The sequence below is a fragment of the Fringilla coelebs genome (genome assembly GCF_963513975.1).
Source record: "Fringilla coelebs genome assembly, chromosome: 5".
Lineage (NCBI taxonomy): Eukaryota > Metazoa > Chordata > Aves > Passeriformes > Fringillidae > Fringilla > Fringilla coelebs.
In genome coordinates this window covers 12,619,018-12,640,340 of record NC_140033.1, presented here as the reverse complement: position 1 = coordinate 12,640,340, position 21,323 = coordinate 12,619,018, and the positions used below count along the sequence as shown (strand labels likewise).

General features: G+C 39.9%; 1 protein-coding gene across 2 annotated transcripts in view; it reads left to right on the top strand.

The window, feature by feature from the left end:
* SLC26A5 (solute carrier family 26 member 5) overlaps positions 1-21,323 on the top strand; it is a 33,880-nt gene that overhangs the window by 7,316 nt on the left and 5,241 nt on the right. For both annotated transcript variants that reach the window (XM_084205776.1, XM_084205775.1), the window contains exons 3-15: positions 4,770-4,983; positions 6,668-6,807; positions 9,890-10,000; positions 10,543-10,724; positions 11,251-11,415; positions 12,817-12,969; positions 14,196-14,278; positions 14,371-14,518; positions 16,238-16,351; positions 16,668-16,745; positions 18,154-18,249; positions 19,015-19,121; positions 20,290-20,359. In XM_084205776.1, coding sequence (XP_084061902.1) covers positions 4,829-4,983; positions 6,668-6,807; positions 9,890-10,000; positions 10,543-10,724; positions 11,251-11,415; positions 12,817-12,969; positions 14,196-14,278; positions 14,371-14,518; positions 16,238-16,351; positions 16,668-16,745; positions 18,154-18,249; positions 19,015-19,121; positions 20,290-20,359 — 1,602 coding nt within the window. In that variant the 5' untranslated portion in view covers positions 4,770-4,828. The remainder of the gene's footprint in view (positions 1-4,769; positions 4,984-6,667; positions 6,808-9,889; positions 10,001-10,542; positions 10,725-11,250; positions 11,416-12,816; positions 12,970-14,195; positions 14,279-14,370; positions 14,519-16,237; positions 16,352-16,667; positions 16,746-18,153; positions 18,250-19,014; positions 19,122-20,289; positions 20,360-21,323) is intronic.

The window sequence follows — 21,323 nt, the reverse complement described above, 5'->3', positions numbered from 1 at the left end:
GGGAATTCCATATCCCCAGATCCAACCAGTACCAAGGCTGAAGATGTGTTTCTCATAAGCACACACACACAGAGAACACACATACACAACTTACTTAGACCTGTACATGGCAGGACATGCATATTGGAGAGGCAACACCCACAGCTTCATCCCCTCTGCTCTCTAGCTAAGCAGGATGGAGGTCCAGTACTGAGAATATGTGTACACATGTAGAGATACATTACACATCTGCAAGGTGGATCCTTCCAGCACACAGGCTCACACAATCTGCCTAGTAGCTCTTTCATCCCAATTTCCCCAGCTGGGCTGGACATATGAGCCCCCGAGGTCATAGCCCCACTCCAGTTGTAGGTACTGACCATCCCATGTGCACATGTGTGACTGGCCAGGACTTCCCAGGACCCCTTTTGCTGCCCCTGAGTGCTCTTACTCTTAGAGATGGGCAGATGGTTTTCACACCCAGAGCTGGCAGGGACTTCCAGGGTCCCATGGGTGACCCTTGTGTACTACTCTGGACTGGTGGCAATGAGCTCTTGATAGGCTGATGGCTCATGTGTTGGCCCTGGCAGTAGCCCACCAGGGTATTATCCAGGTTTTCCATCCTGCTGTTGTTCTGAGTAACATTATAGGTGTGTGGAGAAGCTTTTATCACACAACCAAACACAGTTTATGTAATCATCTCACCTTTCTAGTGAATAAAGTGGACATTTTGCCTGTCTAAAAGCTGCATAGAAATTTAAGGCTTTGATTTATTTTTTTCCCAAAGGTTCACTCCTGGAGTGCATTTCTTAGATTAGGACCTACACAAGGAAATTTTTTTTTGTTTCACAAGTTACCTCTACATTTATGAATTTTTACATAAAGGCTTCAGGTTTAAAAAAATCTAGTTGTTAGTGGATTTAATGGGAGGAGTGGAGGAGGAATGAGAATGATGAGAACAGTCCAATAAAACTAGGAGAACACATTCCTTATGACCCCACCCAGTCATTTTACACCTTTGTGCTTATTTGAAAAACAACTTTGTACTTGTTACTGAGGGTGAAAAGCAGAAGGGCACTGGAGAATGAGGCCAGAGAGAAAAGAAAGAAATGAGCCATTATGTGGTTCCTAAAATCACCTGGTTTTGTGTCTTGCCTCCTCAGACAGTAGGAACAGACCTTGCAGTAACTGTGTTTTTCAGGGTGCATTTGGGAGATGTTTTATACAGAGTGGCAGTATTTCCACCAGCCCTTTGGCTGCTGGCAGTCACCTGTATTTGTAAGCTTGAAGACACAAAATATTTCATGGACTTTTTAGCTCATGATCAAACGTGGAAGTCTCTAGCAGAGGACATACTGTAACACAGTACTAGTACTGTCCACCTGTGCTTTCCTGCTACTTAAAGCAATTTGTGCTTAGCTTCCAAAAGAAAGGGGTTTTACCCTTGTAAAACAGGCCAGACAATGGATTTGCTGCTGACTCCCCCATTTCCTTAGGTAGTTCAGACACATTCAGGTTAAATACACAAGTTAGGAGAAAAAGTGCCTATTAAAGCTGCAAGAGTCATATGGTACACCCTTCTTATGTCTCCAGCTTCTTGCTTTTTTCTCCCCTTAGTTGTATTTTGAATCCAAGGAACAGCAGCCAAATCTCTGTTCCTATAAATTTTATGGTTGCACTTTGATTCACGTGATTTGGATCAAAAATTATTGTCCTCTACAAGAATCAGTGCAGATGGCTTGACAGACCTCCTTTATCAGCTAAGATTGGGAAGAGAAAGTGCTAATTTATTACTGATAGTGTTATAAGTTCATGTTTGCTTCACTTTTTTTTTTCTTTAACACCTTCAATTTGATAATAGCAGAAAAGATATAAGACAGGCCTTTATCAGTCAGATAAAGAATTGCCAACTCTTAAGTCTTTTGCATACAGGTTTTAACTACTTCAGCTCAACTCTTATCTGGCTGATAAGATTAATGACAGTGTTTCTTACAGCTTTTTAACTTTATTCTTGCCATGAAGTTCAAAGGTTGTTGGAGAGCAGTATTCCACTCTCCACCATTGCCTTTCTCTTCCTCTGGATAAAGGTCTGTGAGTTTTCAGAAGTCATAGCAGTAAGCTTTCTTTTCATGAAAATGGGCAGTGCCTTCCTTTTGCTCTTCCTCAAGCATTCTGAGAGTGAAGAGGAAGACTCAGTTTCTGAGCCTTGGATAACTGTGCTGCCGCTTTGTCATACAGCAAACACTTGGAGAGACAGTCAAACCAGTCATGAAGTGTTACTATTTTGCTACTCAGTGGACAATGTGTATCATCTCTCATAAAGACAAGCATCTCTATCTTGCTCTCTATGTACTTTTGCAAAAGAGAGGGATGATATTAAAGACTTTAAGTGTTACTGTACTATCTACAGCGTAGTAGTTTAGGCTGCCATCGAGGAACATGCTTATGCAGGGCTGTTAAGATGAAGTTGGTGAAATGACATGGAAAAAAAGAGTGTGATATATCCAGCAGTAGTTTTAGGTAGATATAGGATCTCACTACATGTGATTTGTTTTCCATGTTCTTGTGTTCCCTGTGAAGGTAAAGACAAGATTCCATCATATCTTCCCTCAAGTTACTTTGTTTTAGCTGGTTCTTATGATTCAGTGCAGTGTAACTTCCTTACTCTTAACAGAATCAGCAGAAACATTCAATCTACAGTTTAAAAGCCTTCAGACTGAGTGATGGTGAAACTTGGGTTGTGACCTCTGGTAGTATTCCAAACTAACACTTGCCATGATCTGGGTAACTGATTTAGAGTTGGGCCTTGTTCAGTTAGTCAAATATAGCATTTGTATAATTTATTTTCCATGAAAAACAGAGGCAGGAAGGAACTTATGTTGTTCTGTATATGCTCATAATACCTGGAAGAGTTGGAGCATGTGTACAGAAGTGGAGACCTCCAGACTTCTCCAGGTCTAGATTTATATTATGAGCTCATGTGGCTCTTCCATATGTTAACTAATCTACTTGAAGCTGAACTAACTCAAAGGTGGAAATTCAGGACCTAAATTGTTGGGGTTAGCAGGGCACTGTCTTGTGTTGCTGTCCTTTGTAGGAGAAAGAAGGCAAGGTGTGTGTTTTTAAAACCTTGGCTAAAAATGTATTGATATTGCATTCTCATTTTATTGGAGAAGTTTGGCCAAAACCAAGTAACTGAACTGATTTGGTCTGTGTCTTTTGCATGCAGTTGCAGTTTTTGTTGTGATTTGAGTGTATTTTCTGTTTAGGGCTGATTAAAATTGCTTCTTAATTTGTAGATAAGGCAAATGTTGCCAGAACACATCAATTAATTACTGGAGAAGATAGATTCTGTGTGAATAATGACATAAGGGACCATTATGGAATCCCAGAATGGTTGAGGCTTGAGGGTACTTCTCAGGATCACAGATTACAACCTCCCTGCTCAAGAAGGATTGCTTTTATTTCACACAATAAAGCTGGAGACAATCTACAGTGTGCAGTAAATGAAAAATTACAATTTTAGTAAAAATCTCCTTTTGTGGCTGACAATGTAGGAAAAGTATTGCTTATGAAATACTGAGAACTGAAGAGATGCTTGGCTGTGTCTGTTCTAGGAGATAGAGATTACCAGGACCTGAGTGGAAAATTCCAGCACTTTCATCAGAGTGAAGACATAGATAGCAATATTGATATTTTGCTGATGGTCTGACTGTATTTGCTGAATCGGAATGTTGGACCAATCATGGTTAGCTTTGTCTGAGTGCTTAGGTAGCAATTTGTTTAATTTCTGCGTGGTAACCCTTTCCCAGAACAGTATTGATGTACAGCTAAAAACAGAGCACCCCTGGGTTAGCACCCTTGGTTGAAGGCAAACACATGCTTAAGTGACTTGCTGGACTTGAGCCCAAGGCCTTGTTCACAATGATGGCTCTGTTTCCCACTGCACTCGCGTTCTGTCATCGAATGTGGCACTAGCCAGCATCTCTGCCTAACAACATAGCAGTCCTGTCACTTTGCTCAGAATTGGGAGTGAGTTTCTTGCCCAATATTTCTGAAAGCAGCAAACATGGGGCAGTGGAATTAGCAGAGTGTCTTTTAAACATGTTAAGATGTTTGTGGCACTGAATCAGACAGACAAATAGATCTTTGCAAACCTTCTGGCTAGTTTTAAAACTGGGCACATCTCCCGATTCCTGTTTTAGTCAGTGCAGATTGAGGATAGCAGTAAGTTGCACATCCATTGAAATAATAACTGTTTGAAAGTAGTGAATTGTGTATCCTTGAGATGCTGTTTGGAAAAAGAAGCTTCTGAAATAGAGAGAAAAGTAGGTGGATGAATGCAGAAGCAACTGACAATCTGGAAGAAAGAAGTGGTTTTCTCAGTGTTAAAGTCAGAGTTCTGTCTTTTGAAAATGGACATGCCAGTTTGTGAGTAAGCAGGAAGTAACTCAGCAATAAAGGAATCTCCCTCCTACAGTGATAATAGTCTTAAAAAACTGAGGGAGGATCCAGATAAACATGAATACAACCTTGCAGGTTGGTTTCATCTCTTATTTACAAAGAAAATAATGCAAAAGCTTTCATTATACAAGACAAGTATAAATTAATAGCTTGCATATACTAAAGACTGAGTGTGATTTATCTTCTTACTGCTGTTATAGACTATTTAATTAGACTGCGGTCTAATTAAATAGTTTTTGCCTCTAGCTTGTTAAAATACATTATTTGAAAAGAAATGCCAAATCTGAGGTTATAAAGGAAACCAAACTTATTTTGTCTGCAACCAGGTTTTTTGGTGGAGACCGTGGAACTGTTCCTCCTTCACTGCTGCTCTGTGAGACCAGCTATGGAAAATGCTGAAGAACAAGAAGTGTGTCTTGGGGAAACCCAGGGGTATTGTGTACAGAGACCAATATACAACCAGGAGCTCCTGCAAGGACAGCTGCACAGGAGACAGAGAACCCCTCGGACTTTAGGGCAGAGGATTGCACATTCTTGTCGGTAGGGTTTTTTGTCTCACCTTGTTTTATTGGTTAGAAATATTATAATTCTTAATTGATTCATGCACTTAGCCAGTAATCTCTTCAAAGAAACCTAAAAGATAAAGCCACTAATTCTACTTTGACCATTCAACAAGACTGGGAAGAAGCTGTGTACGTGCTGTTAATGTAGAACTGTGTTAGGAAATGTTGGATAAATTAGTGGAATTGCCATCATCAAAGTGCAAAAGGAAAATAGGCAGCGGCAGCAGAGGAATGTGAATTATTAGTCAGATCATGTGACATAAATTCATAAGACCCAGAAAAGTATCTGTTCTTCTTATGGGGAAATACTTATGGCCAAATTTGTGCTTCACATGATCCTTTCACAGAAGAATGGAGATGTGTGATAGCTGTGTAGAAATCTAAATATTGGTCCAATAAGAACTTAACTAGAGCCATTCTCTGGCTTTTAATTAACTGCCTTGAAATCTAAGTATCATCTGCTTAGATGTGAAATGTGTTTAACTGTGCTTCTCTTGCTCCGTGGTACCAGGGGATTTAAGTTCTCATTAGCTTTATGTTTATCCATGCTTCCTTCGCAGAGCTTTTTTCCATTTCTTTCTCAAACCTTGTTCTGCAGGACAACAGAACTGCTTTTCTATAAAATACTCCTGTTCACATGATTTGACATTTGGAGATTAGCTTTGGTTTATGGAATGACTTCAATGGTAAAGACACTTAATTCTACCTCAGAAAACTTGTCTGTCCTGAATTAAAAGAAAGTGGATCCAAATCCTTCTTTTTATGATACAGTCTACCTAACTATGGAGAAATGTGGATGACTCTCTCACTTTAAGCAACAAGCTTCTTCACTGTGCAATTCAGAAATGATAACAAATCTCTGCAATTCTCTTGCAATTCCCCTACACAGAAAAGCATTTATACAATCCCTGTGTTACATTTTTAGCCAAGGTTAAACTTTCCACAGTACAATCAATGTATGATGCAAGGCAGTACTGGATAGAGATATGTATTTCCTGGCTCTGTTCATTTGTCATGAGTCAGGGTTTCAAAAGGTTAATAGCTCTGCTGAGAGTCCCAAGGGTCAGTGCTGTTGGCTTCAGCGCCTTTTCTTCCCAGGGGAGGAAGGGTTTTGCTCTCAAATAGCCTGAAAGTGGGTCTGTCAGTACTGGTAGGGATAGTAATAACTACTGGCTAAATTAATAGATTTGCCATGTTTAAAGCATAAGAATATAAAATATTATGATCAAAAAAGTATAAAGCATGCAAAGAGTAAATGGGAAAAAGCACTGCAAAGTATTCTGATGAGTGAAAACCACTATCAGGAAGTAAGTTATTCTCAGGGGATTGTTACTAGGAATGATCTCAGCAAAAGGTTTTGTGTGACCACTCAGTTGTGCATAGACTGGAACAGTTTTACTTCCCACTGACCTCCAGCCTCACAAGACTTTTGTTCTCTTCTCTAGTTCCATAAGGTTTGTCAACAGCACTAACACGTGATTAAAGGCTAAATTATCTGGAGGCATAGTTGTTTGTGCTTATGCATGTCCAGAAATTACTGTTATCAGGAGTCTGAGCCTGCCTGTAAAGGAGCTGTTTTCCTGTGTAGGGATGAAAGACAATTTTTGCAACCCGTTTGTCCCCTGCTAGTGTCTAACTTTCTTTCTGCTTTGTAATTCCAGTTGTTCCTCTAAGAAAGCCAAGTCCCATCTTTACAGTTTCTTACCGATTTTAAGATGGCTGCCTCATTACCCAGTGAAGGAATACTTATTGGGAGACATTATCTCAGGTATTAGCACTGGGGTCATGCAGCTTCCTCAAGGTGAGTGTACCTCTGGATTTAATTATCCCTTCATTACTTTTTCAGTGTGTTCTTTTATAGCAGTTCTTGACATCCTGAAACAGGTGCTCCTGAGAACAGGATGTGTATCTCAGGGCTCTCTGTGGAGGTCAGCATGGGTTCTGCAGACCAGCCCAGAATGATGATTCCCTTAAAACTGCGAGTCAGTGATAGGCACCAAACTCTGAAAGAAGCCCCCTCTCTAATAGGTATCCACAGCTCTCAATGGCAGACCAGCTTTTCACAGTCTAAGTGCATGCCCAAGCTTTTGCTGAATGCACCATAGTATTTACTGATCTCATTGTCCTGAAAGTCATGGCTAATTTCTGCAGAGCGTAGCAGACATATAGACCTTATGTTTCAGGGAGCAACTGAGGCAAAGTAACCAAACTAAATTTAATCAAAGAACATGCAAGAATTCAAAGACTGATCCCTAAGGCTAGAAGTCACCAGTTTACGCTTGAACCACAGTAGCAGGCAGTGATTTACATGATGTGATTAAATAAAAAGCATCATCTCTAGCAAGACTGAAAATCTGTGGATTTTCTATTAAATTACTTGGAAGTGTCAGCCTAAGTGGAGCCCAGTCCTGAGGCAGGAGCAGAGAAAGCCAGTGTTCACTATTCTGTTCAGCTCTTGGTGAATGGACCAATGGAATCTTTTGTTTAGCCCAGCACTTACTATTAGCAGTTTCAGAAGTGTTAGGAGGTTAGAAAGCAAGAGCACTTCTCCAGCAATATCGTTATGGGGTGTCCACTGCTCTGGGAATGGCAGCTTCACAATAGCTGCCACAGTCTCAGTAGATTTTTCCAGGAGGTCTTGGAGTCAAGGAAATTCTTTGATTTGTGCAGAGCCTTGTCCAGAGGGTGATGTAATTAAGCTTACATAAGTTTACTTCTGTGTTGACTTTTTTCATATTTGCACCTCACTTGTTCCACTTTACACTGAAGCAGGTCTGAAAAGGTCATCTGTAAATCCAAGATTTTAATAGGTGGTAACCCTTAAAATATTTAAATACCCTAACTTAGGCTATGCAGATAATTTCTTTCTTCCTGGTTTTGTTTGAATTTTATGGTTAAGGTTATTTTTTCTTCCACACAGAAGCATAAACTTATCTTAAACTGATAGCTAATGTGCTTAACTCTCAGGCATATCTGTCATATACTAGACACAAACATTGTCAGTTGGGTACTGAAACATAATTTATGTCATGACCTAGAAGAACACTAAAATGTAAGTGGTCAGCAGTGAACTTTATACTTAATTTTGTGACTCTTTTTAAAAGTAAACATTATTCATTTGGCGCCTGTAGACATGCCCTTAACTGCTCCTAATCTTTCCCTTTCTAAAAACACAAAAGTTGAACTTTCAATTTTCTGGAATGGAAGTAATTATAGCAAGCCTGGGTTCAAAGAAGCTTGGGAATCATTCCAGGCAGAACTACAATGACCACGGTGTTTAAGCCATGGCTCCTATCAGGTCAATATCTCTTTATTTCCTTGGCACTGACAGTCTCTAAAAATGCCAGTACAAATGCAAGGGAATAAAAGGGTATTCAGATCAGGAACTTCACATAGACCCATTCTCCCGGTTTTGAACTGATTTTCAGTTCTGGTTACTTGTACTGTTAAGTTCATCATCATATTAAAGACCAGGCTGTTATAGTACAGGGTGTTTGCTGATGTCAGGAGAGAAGATATGTGGGAGGAGTTTCACAAGTACTTAATGAAATGCTCATTTGAGCAAGGGAATCAGTGATATCATCTGTCCAGTTTTGGTGAGAACATGAATTTTTGGTAAGGACTCAGATATTGCTTAGGGCTAGAGCAAGGCCCTGTGATTTACTGCACTGCACAAGAGCACTTGGATGGCACAGAAGATCTTTCTGGTTTAGCTCTTTTTTTTTGTAATGTGATGCTTTGTCTCCCAATTTAAATTATTAGGGAGAGGTGTTTTTGAGTATCACTGGCTCTCCATGGTGGGTGAACCATTGCTCCTCTTTGGAATTTGCACTGGTCCATTGCGATTTTTACTGCTCACTTGGACCAGTCTGCCCAAGTGTGGCAAGAACCCACAGGTGTTACCAGCCTGCACTTGTGAGAGTGCAGAACCAAGCCAAGCCAGGATGCAGTGTTTTCTCCTTGAGGCCCATTTGTTCTGTTCTGGAGTCAGTTCTCATTAACACAAGCTGTGTAGAGCTATTGTTTTGGCTGGAACTGCTTGGGACAGTTATGTGCCATATCACATGATGTATACCACTTGCCTGTGAGCCTGATCCCATGATAAGCACACCCTGAGTCACCCAGAGTGTGGGAGATGTTCTTCCCTGCTGTCCCTTAGAGCTGTTCCCCACACAGCTCCACAGTTGTGCTTGCCAGCCCCCACTGCAGATAGGAATTATGTGGATTGCATTCCACTGCATGGGACTGGACAGGGCTTAGTGACAAAAAGGACTTTGTTTTTGGGAAGGATACCAGATTGTATAAGCTCTGTGACCTTACAGATTGTCAGAAGTTTTCTGCTTATTTTACATTTTGAAGCATGGTTTGTGGAAACATAAACTGTTATGTTATCCCGGTCATTCTGGGGTGAGGGAGAAGGAAAGTGTTTAGTCAGTTAGGGGTTGCCATGAGCACTATGTCTGATGAGGAAAGGAGGAAAAAGTCAAATGTGTCCCACTTGTTATGAGGGTTTGGGTGTTTCTATCTAGATTATTTTGCAGATGAAAACAAAAGCAACAAAAATCATTTGTTGGCCATTAAGAAGTGCTTCCACCCACAAAGGCAAAACAGGTGCACAGGTGTACACACAAACACAAACACACCTGCAGTGCCTCTAATTAGACTTTGGTTTCCTGACTCAACCCATCATGTTTCTAGGCACTGCCCTAGAGTATTATACATTTTAAAGACTATTCACTGAAAGATCTCCTGTTTTTTAAACCTGGGACAAGTCTCTAGATTTCCTGTTAGGTGTGTTCAGTTAGAGTAGACTTAAATCCCTTTGCTTCAGATGTTTTATTTTTGTTGTTAACTTATCATACATATTTGTGTCTGTTTTCTAGGTTTAGCCTATGCTTTGCTGGCAGCTGTTCCCCCAGTATTTGGCCTATATTCTTCATTTTATCCTGTTTTTCTGTATACTTTTTTTGGAACCTCCAAGCACATATCAATAGGTATATCTGTATGGATAACTGAAAGTCTGTCTATATATGTGTGTGTGTGTATTTTTAATAAAGCTGTAAAAAATAAAATCGGAGAAGTAGAAAGTGTAGTTGTTTTCCATAAATGAAAATTTAAGTGCATAGGAGAAATGCAAATGTGTGGAACATAAGCAGTACTTTTTTATTGTTAGCTTATGCATTTTACATAGGAAGCAGTAGAAGAGCATCTTGTATCAGAATTAGATCCAAAAATGTGTGTTGCAAACTCCTGAGCTATGATTTCATTGGTGTGGCTAGGATGAATCTTTAAAGTGAAAAATAGAAACTGAGATTGAAAAATAAGATGGTGTTTACCTATTGCAGAGGTGTATGTTCGCCATCTAACTGGCTTTAATGGTGCTGAGTACTGGAGAAGATTTGGGGACTAAAAAATACATTATTAAGTCAGAAAACTTTTATTTTAGTTTAATTCTACATATCCCAATAGGAACCACTCCTTAAAAAAAAAACTTGCCAAGATTTTAAGCACTTATTTTCTCTCCCTCTTATTTCAGGTACCTTTGCTGTGGTTAGTATGATGGTTGGTAGCGTTGCTGTGAGAGAAGTGCCTGATGAAATGATTTGTCCAGACTCTAATTCTACCAATATTACAGCTGTCCTTGAATTTCACACTGTTAGGGATGCCAGGAGGGTGCAGGTAGCTGTGGCTCTCGCCTTTCTTTCAGGACTTATCCAGGTATGTGCTCACAGTTTGCTGTAAGGCAGCTGCTGCTGTGGGACTTGTAGGGGGTGCTGGGTCACAGTGGATCCCCTGTAAGCGGACTTGTGTTTCTGCACTGCTCTGTGTGGGACACAGGCTGCTTTATAGCAGCCTCATCACAGAACTGGGGATGGGTGCATTGGAGGCAGGATTTTATCTGGCATCTTAGCTAGACTGGAAAAAAACAGGATTTACCCCCTTTTCATTTTTTCCTATCCCATCAGAAGAACTCAACTGAGTTTTTCTCAGCTGAGTTCTCTAATCTGTCCATCAATGCATACAAGCAATGCATACATACATACCCATATCTCACACTGGACCTGCCAGTGGCATGGATGATTGGGTGCATTGATGGCAGCTTACTGAACTGTGGTTTTAGAAGAGCCAAGTTCAGGTTTGCCTGATCTGGCTTGGGCATTGAGGAAAGAAGAGGGTGTGTGGGTGTGTGCTATACCCAGACTATAGAGGGAGTCCCATGGTTGACACTTCTCTTTTTCATTAGTTGTGTTTAGGTTTCCTTCGGTTTGGATTTCTGTCCATCTATCTAACGGAGCCTCTGGTGCGAGGATTTACCACGGCAGCTGCAGTTCATGTCTTCACCTCCCAGCTAAAGTATCTCCTTGGTATCAAGACTAGCCGCTACAGTGGGCCCCTCTCAGTTGTATATGTGAGCAAGCATGCAAATTCTGTGTTGGCTGGATCTAGTTCCTAAGCTTTTTCTTGTTTTTATGTATTATTTGGCACTAAGTAGAATAATCTTCAGTATTGAACACTGGATATGAGGTCATTAAGTGCCATAGTCATATATGAATATCTGAAAGTGCAGCCCAAGTGTGACCTGATAGATTCACACAGTCTGAGATGGACGGATTTTGGGATTCTGCTGAATGCAGTTTCATAATATGAAGAAATATTGTTCATTGAAGCAGATCTCTTGTGCCTTGGGGGAAAATGTGCTCCTGAAATGCTTCACTGTAAATCAGGTGTGCTCTGCAAAGCTAGGAATTGTTACTCTCAGAATCTTTCCACTCTTAAGTGGAAGAAAAGGGAAGATCTCAGATGTCTGTGAAAACCTAAGCTTTTGAGCACATTGATGGCTCAGCAATAATGAAGCTTCAGGATTTCATCTACATGTAGGTTACAGAAAATGCTTTGTGGGAATCTTTTTGTATGTTTGTGCAGATAAAACAAACCTTTTCCAAACAAGTCTGCATTAATGATTAATTCCAAAATTTGCTGTTCAGTTCACAAAACTGGAAACCAGTCATACTAATTTCCAAACAAATAGAAGGGAAGTTATAAATTCAAGATGCATACTACCAGGACATATTGAATGTATAACATCCTGACAGTTGTAGCAATTTTCAATCTGCATAAGGAAGAGTATGTTTGCCTTCTTTCAAAGACCTCTCCAGGTCTATTTTAATGCAGTGGAAGAAGGAGGAATAATCAGTATGGGCAATTATTTACCCACTAGCAATTTGTGTATTCCAGCAGGTTTTTTTTCTAACCCCCTTTTTGAAAGCTTTTTCAATTAAAAGGTATTTGGAATAATGGCTGGTTCAGCAGCATTGCAGGATCACTGTTATGTAGCCATATTGTTATGGCAACCTCAATGGTTCTATCAGCAGGTTTATTGTTTTAGAATAGTTTATGCAGCTCTAAGTAAATGTGACTTGCCAAAGAATATTTGAAGGTATTAGAAGGAGTTTGCATTTATTACTTTCAGGTAGCTGCCACTGAGAAATATGTGTGAAAATGCTGAGGATAAGAGACATGGTTTAGTTTAGGCTTTTTACACCATTAAAGTTTTTTCTCCAAATTTTTGCCCCCTTTCAGGAACACTGATATTGTAAATGATTCAAGTGCATTTCTGTCACTGACATACTCTAGTTTTCTGTGTTTTGTAGGAGCAATGGGTATTTTGGTGAGGTCCTCGTTCACTGTGGTTATAAATTTACAATGAAACCACAGCTGAAAAGCAATGTATAATTTGCTCTTCTGTGGCAAATCTCCATGAAGATTTTATTTTCTTAAGAATAATTATGATACTTCTGGTATGTTACAGGGCATGGTTGCTGTGCTTTCAAATATAACAACCACCAATATTGCTACATTGCTGGTTGGATTAACGTGCGTTGTTCTATTGCTGATTGGCAAGGAGATCAATTTCCGCTTCCATAAGAAGCTCCCAGTTCCTATTCCTATGGAGATCATTGTGGTAAGCCAGTTGGGAAATTCTGTGGCTAAATTATATAGCTCTTCTAAAGCTGCTGAAACTGTCTCATGTTCTATCTTATCTTACTGAGCTTGAGAGTAACTTCCATTGAACATAATTCATTTGAGCCTTGATCCAATTGAAGCTTTGGATTTTCTTAAAATTAAGAACTGGAATGCCCATATGGAGAGAATAAAGTCACAAAGAAGAATAGAAAAACAAATTAAACACCCCCAGTCCCCTGTAGCAATGGGTAGATATAAAACCCTCTCCGTCCAGGAGTTTGGGCTCCGGACTGATTCCCTGCGAGACAATGCAGTGTTTTAAGTGGCATTCCCGCATGGAGTCCAAGAGCTCAGAACCCTTTCCTGAAGGAAGGTGCTTACAGATGCCTGTAAGATGCCTGCAGAGGTTCTGCAAGGCTTGCTTGCTTTCTGAAATGCAGTAGCAGAAAGAAGAGCAGGGACTGTCAGGACTTAATGCTTTTTCCTTTCTCTGTTTCTGAGATTGATAACTGGCTGCAGCACTGATTCTGTTTCAAACAACTATTCTAAAATACCTGTATAAAACAGACTATCATCATACATGCAAAGCCTACAGCTCAGACAACCTTTTACCTTTAAAAGTGATTTGATTTAAAAATGAATTCTGGGATTACTATAGGTCTCAAAAAACCTGCACATAATGGAGCCAAGAAAGGAAATAATTGAAGGTATGGGCACAATCTAGATAGAAGGAACAAAGAAAAGGGATGCTGGTGAGAGATGTGGGAGATGTGTAATAGGGTATTTTTTGATAGGCAATAGCAAAACCATGTTCCTTTCTTTGCTGTTGCATCAGTTCTCTTTACAGGTAACAGGCTATGCACGTGCAAATAAGCCAGTGCCCACAGGCAGGAGTGTCCTTGCATTTGATTTTTCCAATACACTCGTTTGCCTGAGCTTGGCTTAGGCAAAGAGAATTTGAGTGATTCATATCATACCATAGCGTGTTCCATTTAACCTTTTATAAAATAACTATAAAATCAGGATGAGTTAGACATGATGAAGGGAAAATCATGATGCTTCCTCCTTTTTGTCTGCCTTTTTAGCCCCTAACTCATAGAAAACTGACTGACAATAAATGTAACCTCTTGTGTTTATAAATCATAGTCAGCCAACCTTTATATCTCTTCAAGTGGCTTTATCTCTTTTTCGATAATGTTGACAAATGTGTTTGTGGATTTTTAGGTCATTATTGGCACAGGAGTTTCAGCTGGAATGAATCTGCATGAGTCATACAAAGTGGATGTTGTTGGGAATATTCCTACGGGGTAGGGATGATACATTCTTATTAAGACTGTCTTTTCTGTATTGCTTATAGTTCTTACCATATTAATTTATAAATATTCATTTCATCTCCAAGGTTAGTTCCACCAGCAGTTCCTGACATTCAGCTAATCCCAGCAATATTTGTGGATGCAGTAGCAATAGCAGTAGTTGGATTTTCAATGGCTGTATCAATGGCTAAGATCTTTGCCCTTAAACATGGCTACAGCATCGATGGGAATCAGGTAAAAGTAGCAGAGTTGATTTGTTGAAAATTCTCAGTAGCACCTTTGTTATATCATTAAAGTAGGGTGTGATATTGGCAAAAATGAGGGTTTCTTCAATAGTGGAATCAGGCCAGATTTTTGACAGCCTACACATTTAAAGGCCAGGAGTTAATGTAAGTTCTTCTTCTGGCTGTGTTTAAAAAACAAGTTTCACTTTTAGCTTCGTTTTGGGAAACCTGCTTCTGCTATACTTGGATATATGCATGACAATCAGTTTTTGGGACGGGCATTACTTGGCCATACTGTCCTGATGAGCAGCTACATTTTCTCTGCTTTCTGTAATAGAGCAAAGCATAGAGGTCCCATGGGATAAATACAGTACCTTATGTGTCAAAGAACTCTTGTCTAGAGTTTAAAAATTCCAGTTATGTTTTATATTTTCATTTTATTTGCACCCATTGCAAATGGGCAACGTTTTCTGGGGCAGCAATTGGCCCTGTCTGTACTTAGCATTCTGAGCACGATTTGCGTGATAAGGATTGTGTTTAGGACTCCCTAAAATTAAAATGATATGTCCTCCTCACCTACTCTGGCATTCCTGTGCAGTTTAGAATCAATACTTCAATTGGATTATTGGTCTATATCATTGTGGTGTCAAAGGAGGCAGAGTTCCTGTGCTGTAACACATCCCCTGGAGCACACATCTGACACAGCACAAATCAGCTGTTTCCCCTCCTTATCAAAATTATTGCCTTCCTCTGAGAGTAAATGAAGTTTACCTACAGAGTTTTACATCTGGTCAGATGAATCTCATCCTTCATGTCATTGTGCTACCCAAAGAGAGAAGAGGACAAATCTGTAGCTGCATGAATGTAATTTGCTTTATTTACCTTACACATAATCATCGCTGACCTGAGTTAAGCATCTAAATCTTTTCCTGAGGAGGTGCCAGATGCTGCTTCACTTGCGTGTTTAACTGTAGCACTCCTTGTCACAGTAGCAGTGCATGCCAAGTGTTTAAATGAATCCAAAAAGGATTGTACAAATGCAAAGAGAAAATCTCATTGAGGACTATTGGAAATGTATGACTCAAATCACTCAGTTAAAAATAACAAGATGCTGAGTAGTCTGGGGAGGCTTCATTAAAAGTAAATCATTTCTTAGGCATCAGAAATGCAATACTGAGGTAGATGGAGCTCCTGACCTCACCCATGGGAGCAGTTCTCATGTGGGAGCTTCCTGAGGAAGCAGCAGACACACTTGGTTTTTTCATGTACAGCAATGGATTACCACTCATGGAAGCACAGGCAGGGTTGCTCATGGTTTTAAACACATAGGGTGGGAAGCAAAGAAAGGTGTTTGCATGAGAAAACATTTTTCATGTATATTCAAGGTTAAAATTCAAATTATCCCCAAGATGAAGAAATCCTTAAAACAAGCAGTGCTGTCATTCATTTTCATTTTCAGTCTGATTAATTCTTTTAACATTTTGGGATAGGAAATGTCTCCAGCATTTCATCAGACTTTATTTAACAGATGACTTTACAAGCATTAGCTTGTGCTTGTGTGAGAACTACAAGTATAAGCTCCAATTAGGTTGCTTATTCTCTACAATGAGGTTGCTGGAAAGCAGTGTAAATGAGATGTGGTTGTTAATGTTTGTGGATAGTTCCAGCTTGGTACCACTGCTAAGGATAAGTGTATATTTGGCTTTCTTTGCTCTGTTGTTTAACACAGGAACTTATTGCCTTGGGAATATGTAACTCTGTGGGGTCATTTTTCCAAACCTTTGCAATCACATGCTCAATGTCTCGGAGTCTTGTCCAGGAAAGCACTGGTGGAAAAACTCAGGTATGTAGAATACCCAAATCCTGAGCCAAATGAAGTTTACTCTTTGGAGCTTCAAAACTCAAGTCTGAAGCTTATCTAGATGGCTGTATTTCTCTGCCTGAGCCAGCAGAATTAACTGGAGTTTCCCATGTTTTAAGTCCAGACAGGTTCAGGATAGAAAGTGGCATGATGGGCAAAATGGGTGAACTGAATGGAAGGAATCAAAAGTCATGTGTACAGCCAGCCTTGTTGAAAGCACAAGGGGTTAGCTAATCAGTAATATTTCCCCTTGGGAACACTTCTGAAATATCTCTGGCTTTTTTTGTTTTTTGTTCAGATTGCCGGTGTACTCTCTGCAATTATGGTTCTGTTGGTGATTGTGGCTATTGGATACCTTTTTGAACCACTTCCACAGGTAAGGGAGTTTTGCATATTAGGCACTGCATTGACTGTGAACAGAAGCCCCTGAGTATTGCTAAAACTTGAGATTGTGGGAGGGTTAGTAAACAACAGTTAGGCTTTGATCCAGAAACCTTTAAATTTTGTATGCATTTTTGCTGTAAATTAGCCTAGAAATAAATAGTGTTTTGAACAATTCAGCGTGATTTTTGTTGTTGTTTTTAGTATTGGATATCCTGAACTCTGTCTTTAGAACATAAAAATACCTTCAAGCAATTCCCCTTTAGAACTGTTTAGGTTGTAAAAGACCTTTTAAGATCACTGAGTTCAGCTGTTAACTCAGCACTGCCAAGCCCACCACTGAATCATGCCCCTAAGTGCCACATCTACTCACTTTAAATATCTCCAGGGATGGTGACTCAACCACTTCCTGTTCCAATTCTTGACAAACACTTCCATGAAGAAACTTTTCCTCATATCCAATCTAAACCTCCCCTAGCACAACTTGAGACAATCTCCTGTCATTCTGTCACATTTTATTTTGCAAGGAGAGTCCAATCCTCACCTGGCCACAACCTCCTCTCGCGCATAGAGAGTGATAAGGTGTCCTCTGCTCCAGGCTAAACACCCTCAGTTGCTCCTCATCAGACTTGTGTTCCAGGCCCTTCCCAGCTCTGTTGCCCTTCTCTGAACTCTCTCCAGCCCCTCAATGTCCTGAGGGGCCCAAAACTGAACAGAGGATTTGTGGTGGGACTTCAGCAGTGCCAAGTACAGGGGGACAATCACTGTCCTGGCCCTGCTGGCAGCATTTGATTGCAGCATAGGAATTCTGGGTTGAAGTTGAAAAGTTAAAAGAAATTCCCAGCTTGGCTAGTAGAAGGCTGGGGCTGGATAATGGCTCAGCATAATGAGTTGGGTTTGCTGCTGTTTATACTTATTTGTATAAAAATATATTTATGTGAAAAAGTATATTTCTGACTTAAAAAAAACCCCTGTTTCTGGTGATGTGCAAAGGATGATGTACAATTCCTGTTTATTATTATAGGAGTTGGACCTTGGGTTACAACCATATGACTGTTGCAGGAATTGTTTCAGTATGTTATAGAGAAACATGAATTTGAGATTATAGTCTACTGCTTCAGGCACTGTAAGTGTAGCAGCATGAAGTGTAGGAGCATGTGATTCCTCTTGCTAGGAGAGAGTAAATCAAACTGAACTGAACTGGTTTGCCAATTCTGCAGCTGCAGTAAAAGCACATGTCCACTGAACTACCTGAAAAGTTGTGGGGTTTTGAATAGAACATCTGTTCAGTGGACTTATATCAGTTATAAAGCTCAGAAGTAGTTATTTGTGATCCTTTGTAGTTCTTACTTGGCATTGGGTTTATTTTGCTTCTGAAAATTGCATTTTTGTAATGTTCTTAGACAGTGCTAGCTGCAATTGTCATGGTGAACCTGAAGGGAATGCTTAAACAGTTTGCAGATGTCATGCACTTCTGGAGAATCAGTAAGATCGAGCTGGTGAGTATTGTGCAGCTCAGTGCATATATTTTACTGTATGAAATTTGTTGCTATCCCCAAAATGGCATAGAAACTCACCAAGGAATTACAAATTAATGTTGTACTGCAGGTGAACATAAGTCAGGGAGCTGTAAGTACCCTGGGAGAGTGATCTGTCGGAGACAAGAATATTTTTGTTGTTGCTCAACAATCTTATAACTCAGGTCAGAAGTAGTTTGGTTGCAGTAAAAACTCTGGCAGTTTTGCTAAAGAAACTGCCCTAAAGGCTATGGGAATGTCTGAGAAGAATTTGAAAACAGAGTAACAAAGAAAACCACTTGAAGGTATTTGTTGTCTTTTAAGACAAACCAAAAACCTGGTTGGAGTGGGCTGGAGCTAAAAGTGTATTGGAGAGAACATTTTGGTAGCATTTCTCTCCTGGATGAGCTGGCTGATGGAACTGAGTTAGAGCTATTTGCAAGCCTTGAATATTTTGTTTTTACCTTAATGTATTTGGAGTCTGGTGATGGTAGAACCGGACTTCCTTGGAGAACAGGACTTAGGGCATTAATTAGTATGTGACAGTTTGTCATATGTTAGAGTGCCTTGAGCTTTTATGCCCTTCTGAAAGGTCAAGGCAATTCCCATCTGGCATCATGATGGGTTACATTAGAGCCTGTTCCTGATCAGAGGTGATACACAGGTTTTGTGGTTGGATTCTGCTGTTGTTTTTGTTGTTAACAGGAAAGAGGATGCATAATAATTCACACCTTTTTTGTGTTTTAGGCCATCTGGGTGGCAGCTTTTGTGGCTTCTCTTTTCCTGGGACTAGACTATGGTTTGCTTACTGCAGTAACATTTGCAATGATAACCGTTATTTACAGAACACAAAGGTCAGATTTCTTCTTTATCAAAAATTAATGTTTGCTTATCTTCTGTGTGGTTTTGTTTGCTTAAGGGGTGCAGATAAACAGAAGTCCATTCCACCCTCTTCAACTGCATGCTGAATGGAATTTCCTTCCTAATATATGTCATGCCCTTTGGCTCTGATCCAGGGTTTGCATTGTCTTTTTCTAAGAACAAAATTTTTAGAGGGCATGAACTTTACTCTCAGTAATAAACAGAAGATTTTTCATTTCTCATAGTGGTTAATCTTGTTTATTTCTTTTAATGCTTAGAGTTTAGAACTTTAAATCTTCTCTCTGCCAGTTTCAGTATGATTACATTTTGTGTGCACTAATTGTCACAGAGAAGCTGAGGTTGTGTCAGGTCATCATGGGATGAAGGCTTAGGTATTTTAAAAGAAAGTTCTAATTTGTAAAATACAGTGGCTGTTCTTCTAGTTTTCAAGTCACTTCTCCCCATTCAAAGTGAGAAAGCTCTTATTGTGAAGCTTTCCAGGTCTACAGTGAAATGATTTCTCACATGTGTGGATAGGACTGGCATGTGAGGTTTCCAGGCTCAAGGTCTGGGACAGGTGGAAACTATGTAAAAGTCTTGGTTCTGTCTGCATTGGAGTGAAAGCAATTTGTGAGATGTCCACTCTGCATACATAAGAGTATTTTTCTGATATCTCTATCCAGTTTTATTCTTGCAAACAGGACAGTAATGTACTGTGCTGTCACAGTTCTTGTGAGTTGAGAAAAGTCATCTGCTTAGGCATTGTCCTGGAAGCAGAGTGACTCTTCGAAATTGCAGCAAGTTTTCTGTCAGTATGAGCTCACATATTTGCAGAACAGTTAATGGAGTTGCACCAGTTGGTGCTTGTCCTGGGGTGACAGAGAATTTGCTCTGTACTTTTGCATGTTTTAACTCATGATTTTCAGAAAATGACAACATTTCAGCACTAAGCTTATAAATTTGTTTTGCCCTGACAAAAACAATTTTATTTTAATTGTGTTTTGCCATAAACTGCTCACTGCATTTAACCATGTTTAGGTAATCCTGTAGCAGACAGGCCCTGCACAATGACCATTTAAAATAAGTTTCAGTCTGTGTTAAACACTCACTTTTCCACTTTATAAGTGATAATACAAAAATATTTGTTTCCTTTCTCTCTAGGCCTGAATACAGAATCCTTGGTCAGATTCCTGACACTGACATCTACTGTGATGTGGAAGAGTACGAAGAGGTAGGAACATGTTCTTCTGCATTGAGGAGTTTCATTCAGTGGAGCAAAGGGAGCTGTGGCAATTTTCTGCTCTGTCCTGCCACACTGCACATGCAGTGCTAGCTGCTGAGCATTCACCTGTGTTAAAAGGAGATAAACAGATTTGGGTTTAGTAGTAAAAGCTGCTTTGTTCAAAATGTGAGCTCTTTGTACTGCATGTACATTTCCCCAGGCAGTGGTCAAAAGTACTTTTATACTAGTTCCATTGTCCAAGTGTTTAGGAATACCACTGCTACACCTTCCATGTAAACAAGTGCATACCAAGCCACCTTCTTTATTTGTGTGGCATAGTGCATGGAATCCATGGAACCCAGGATCCAAACTTGTGTGTTCTTCAGAATTGCACAAACTGTTCAAAACAGCATCCCACCTGTCCCCTACTCATTAAATAAGTTATTAATGGCACAATTGCTCATCATGCACTTAGCTTCTCATAAATGCCATTTTGTTCAACCAAAAGTTGATGAAAGCATTACATTTTTCAGTGCAGTGGATATAAACATGCTGTATTTATTCCCAAACAGCAACTACAATTTTCTGCACTCTCTGCTATGTTCTCAGATATGCTGCTATGAAAGTTACATCGTCCTTTACTGAGGAACCAGTCTGTAAAAACCTATGGAAAAAGATCATGCAGTTCTGCTTTAAATATGATGCAAAGCAGGAGTATGAGTGGTCACATTTTTATCTGCATGCAAAGGAGAGGAGACTGTTTCTGTTACACTGAATGCAGTCAGCATTTCCTCCTGGGTAAAGGTGGGGTTGGCAGCATATGGCAGGCTGGGTCTCTGCTGCTGGCCAGGTCATTTGCATGCAAAATGTCACAGTTCAGCCTGCTTAGAGATGACTGCATTTAAAGTACGGTAGAGAAGTGAATATCAAGACCTGTCTGAAGGTCTGGATAAAACCAAATATTTGAAAGGTT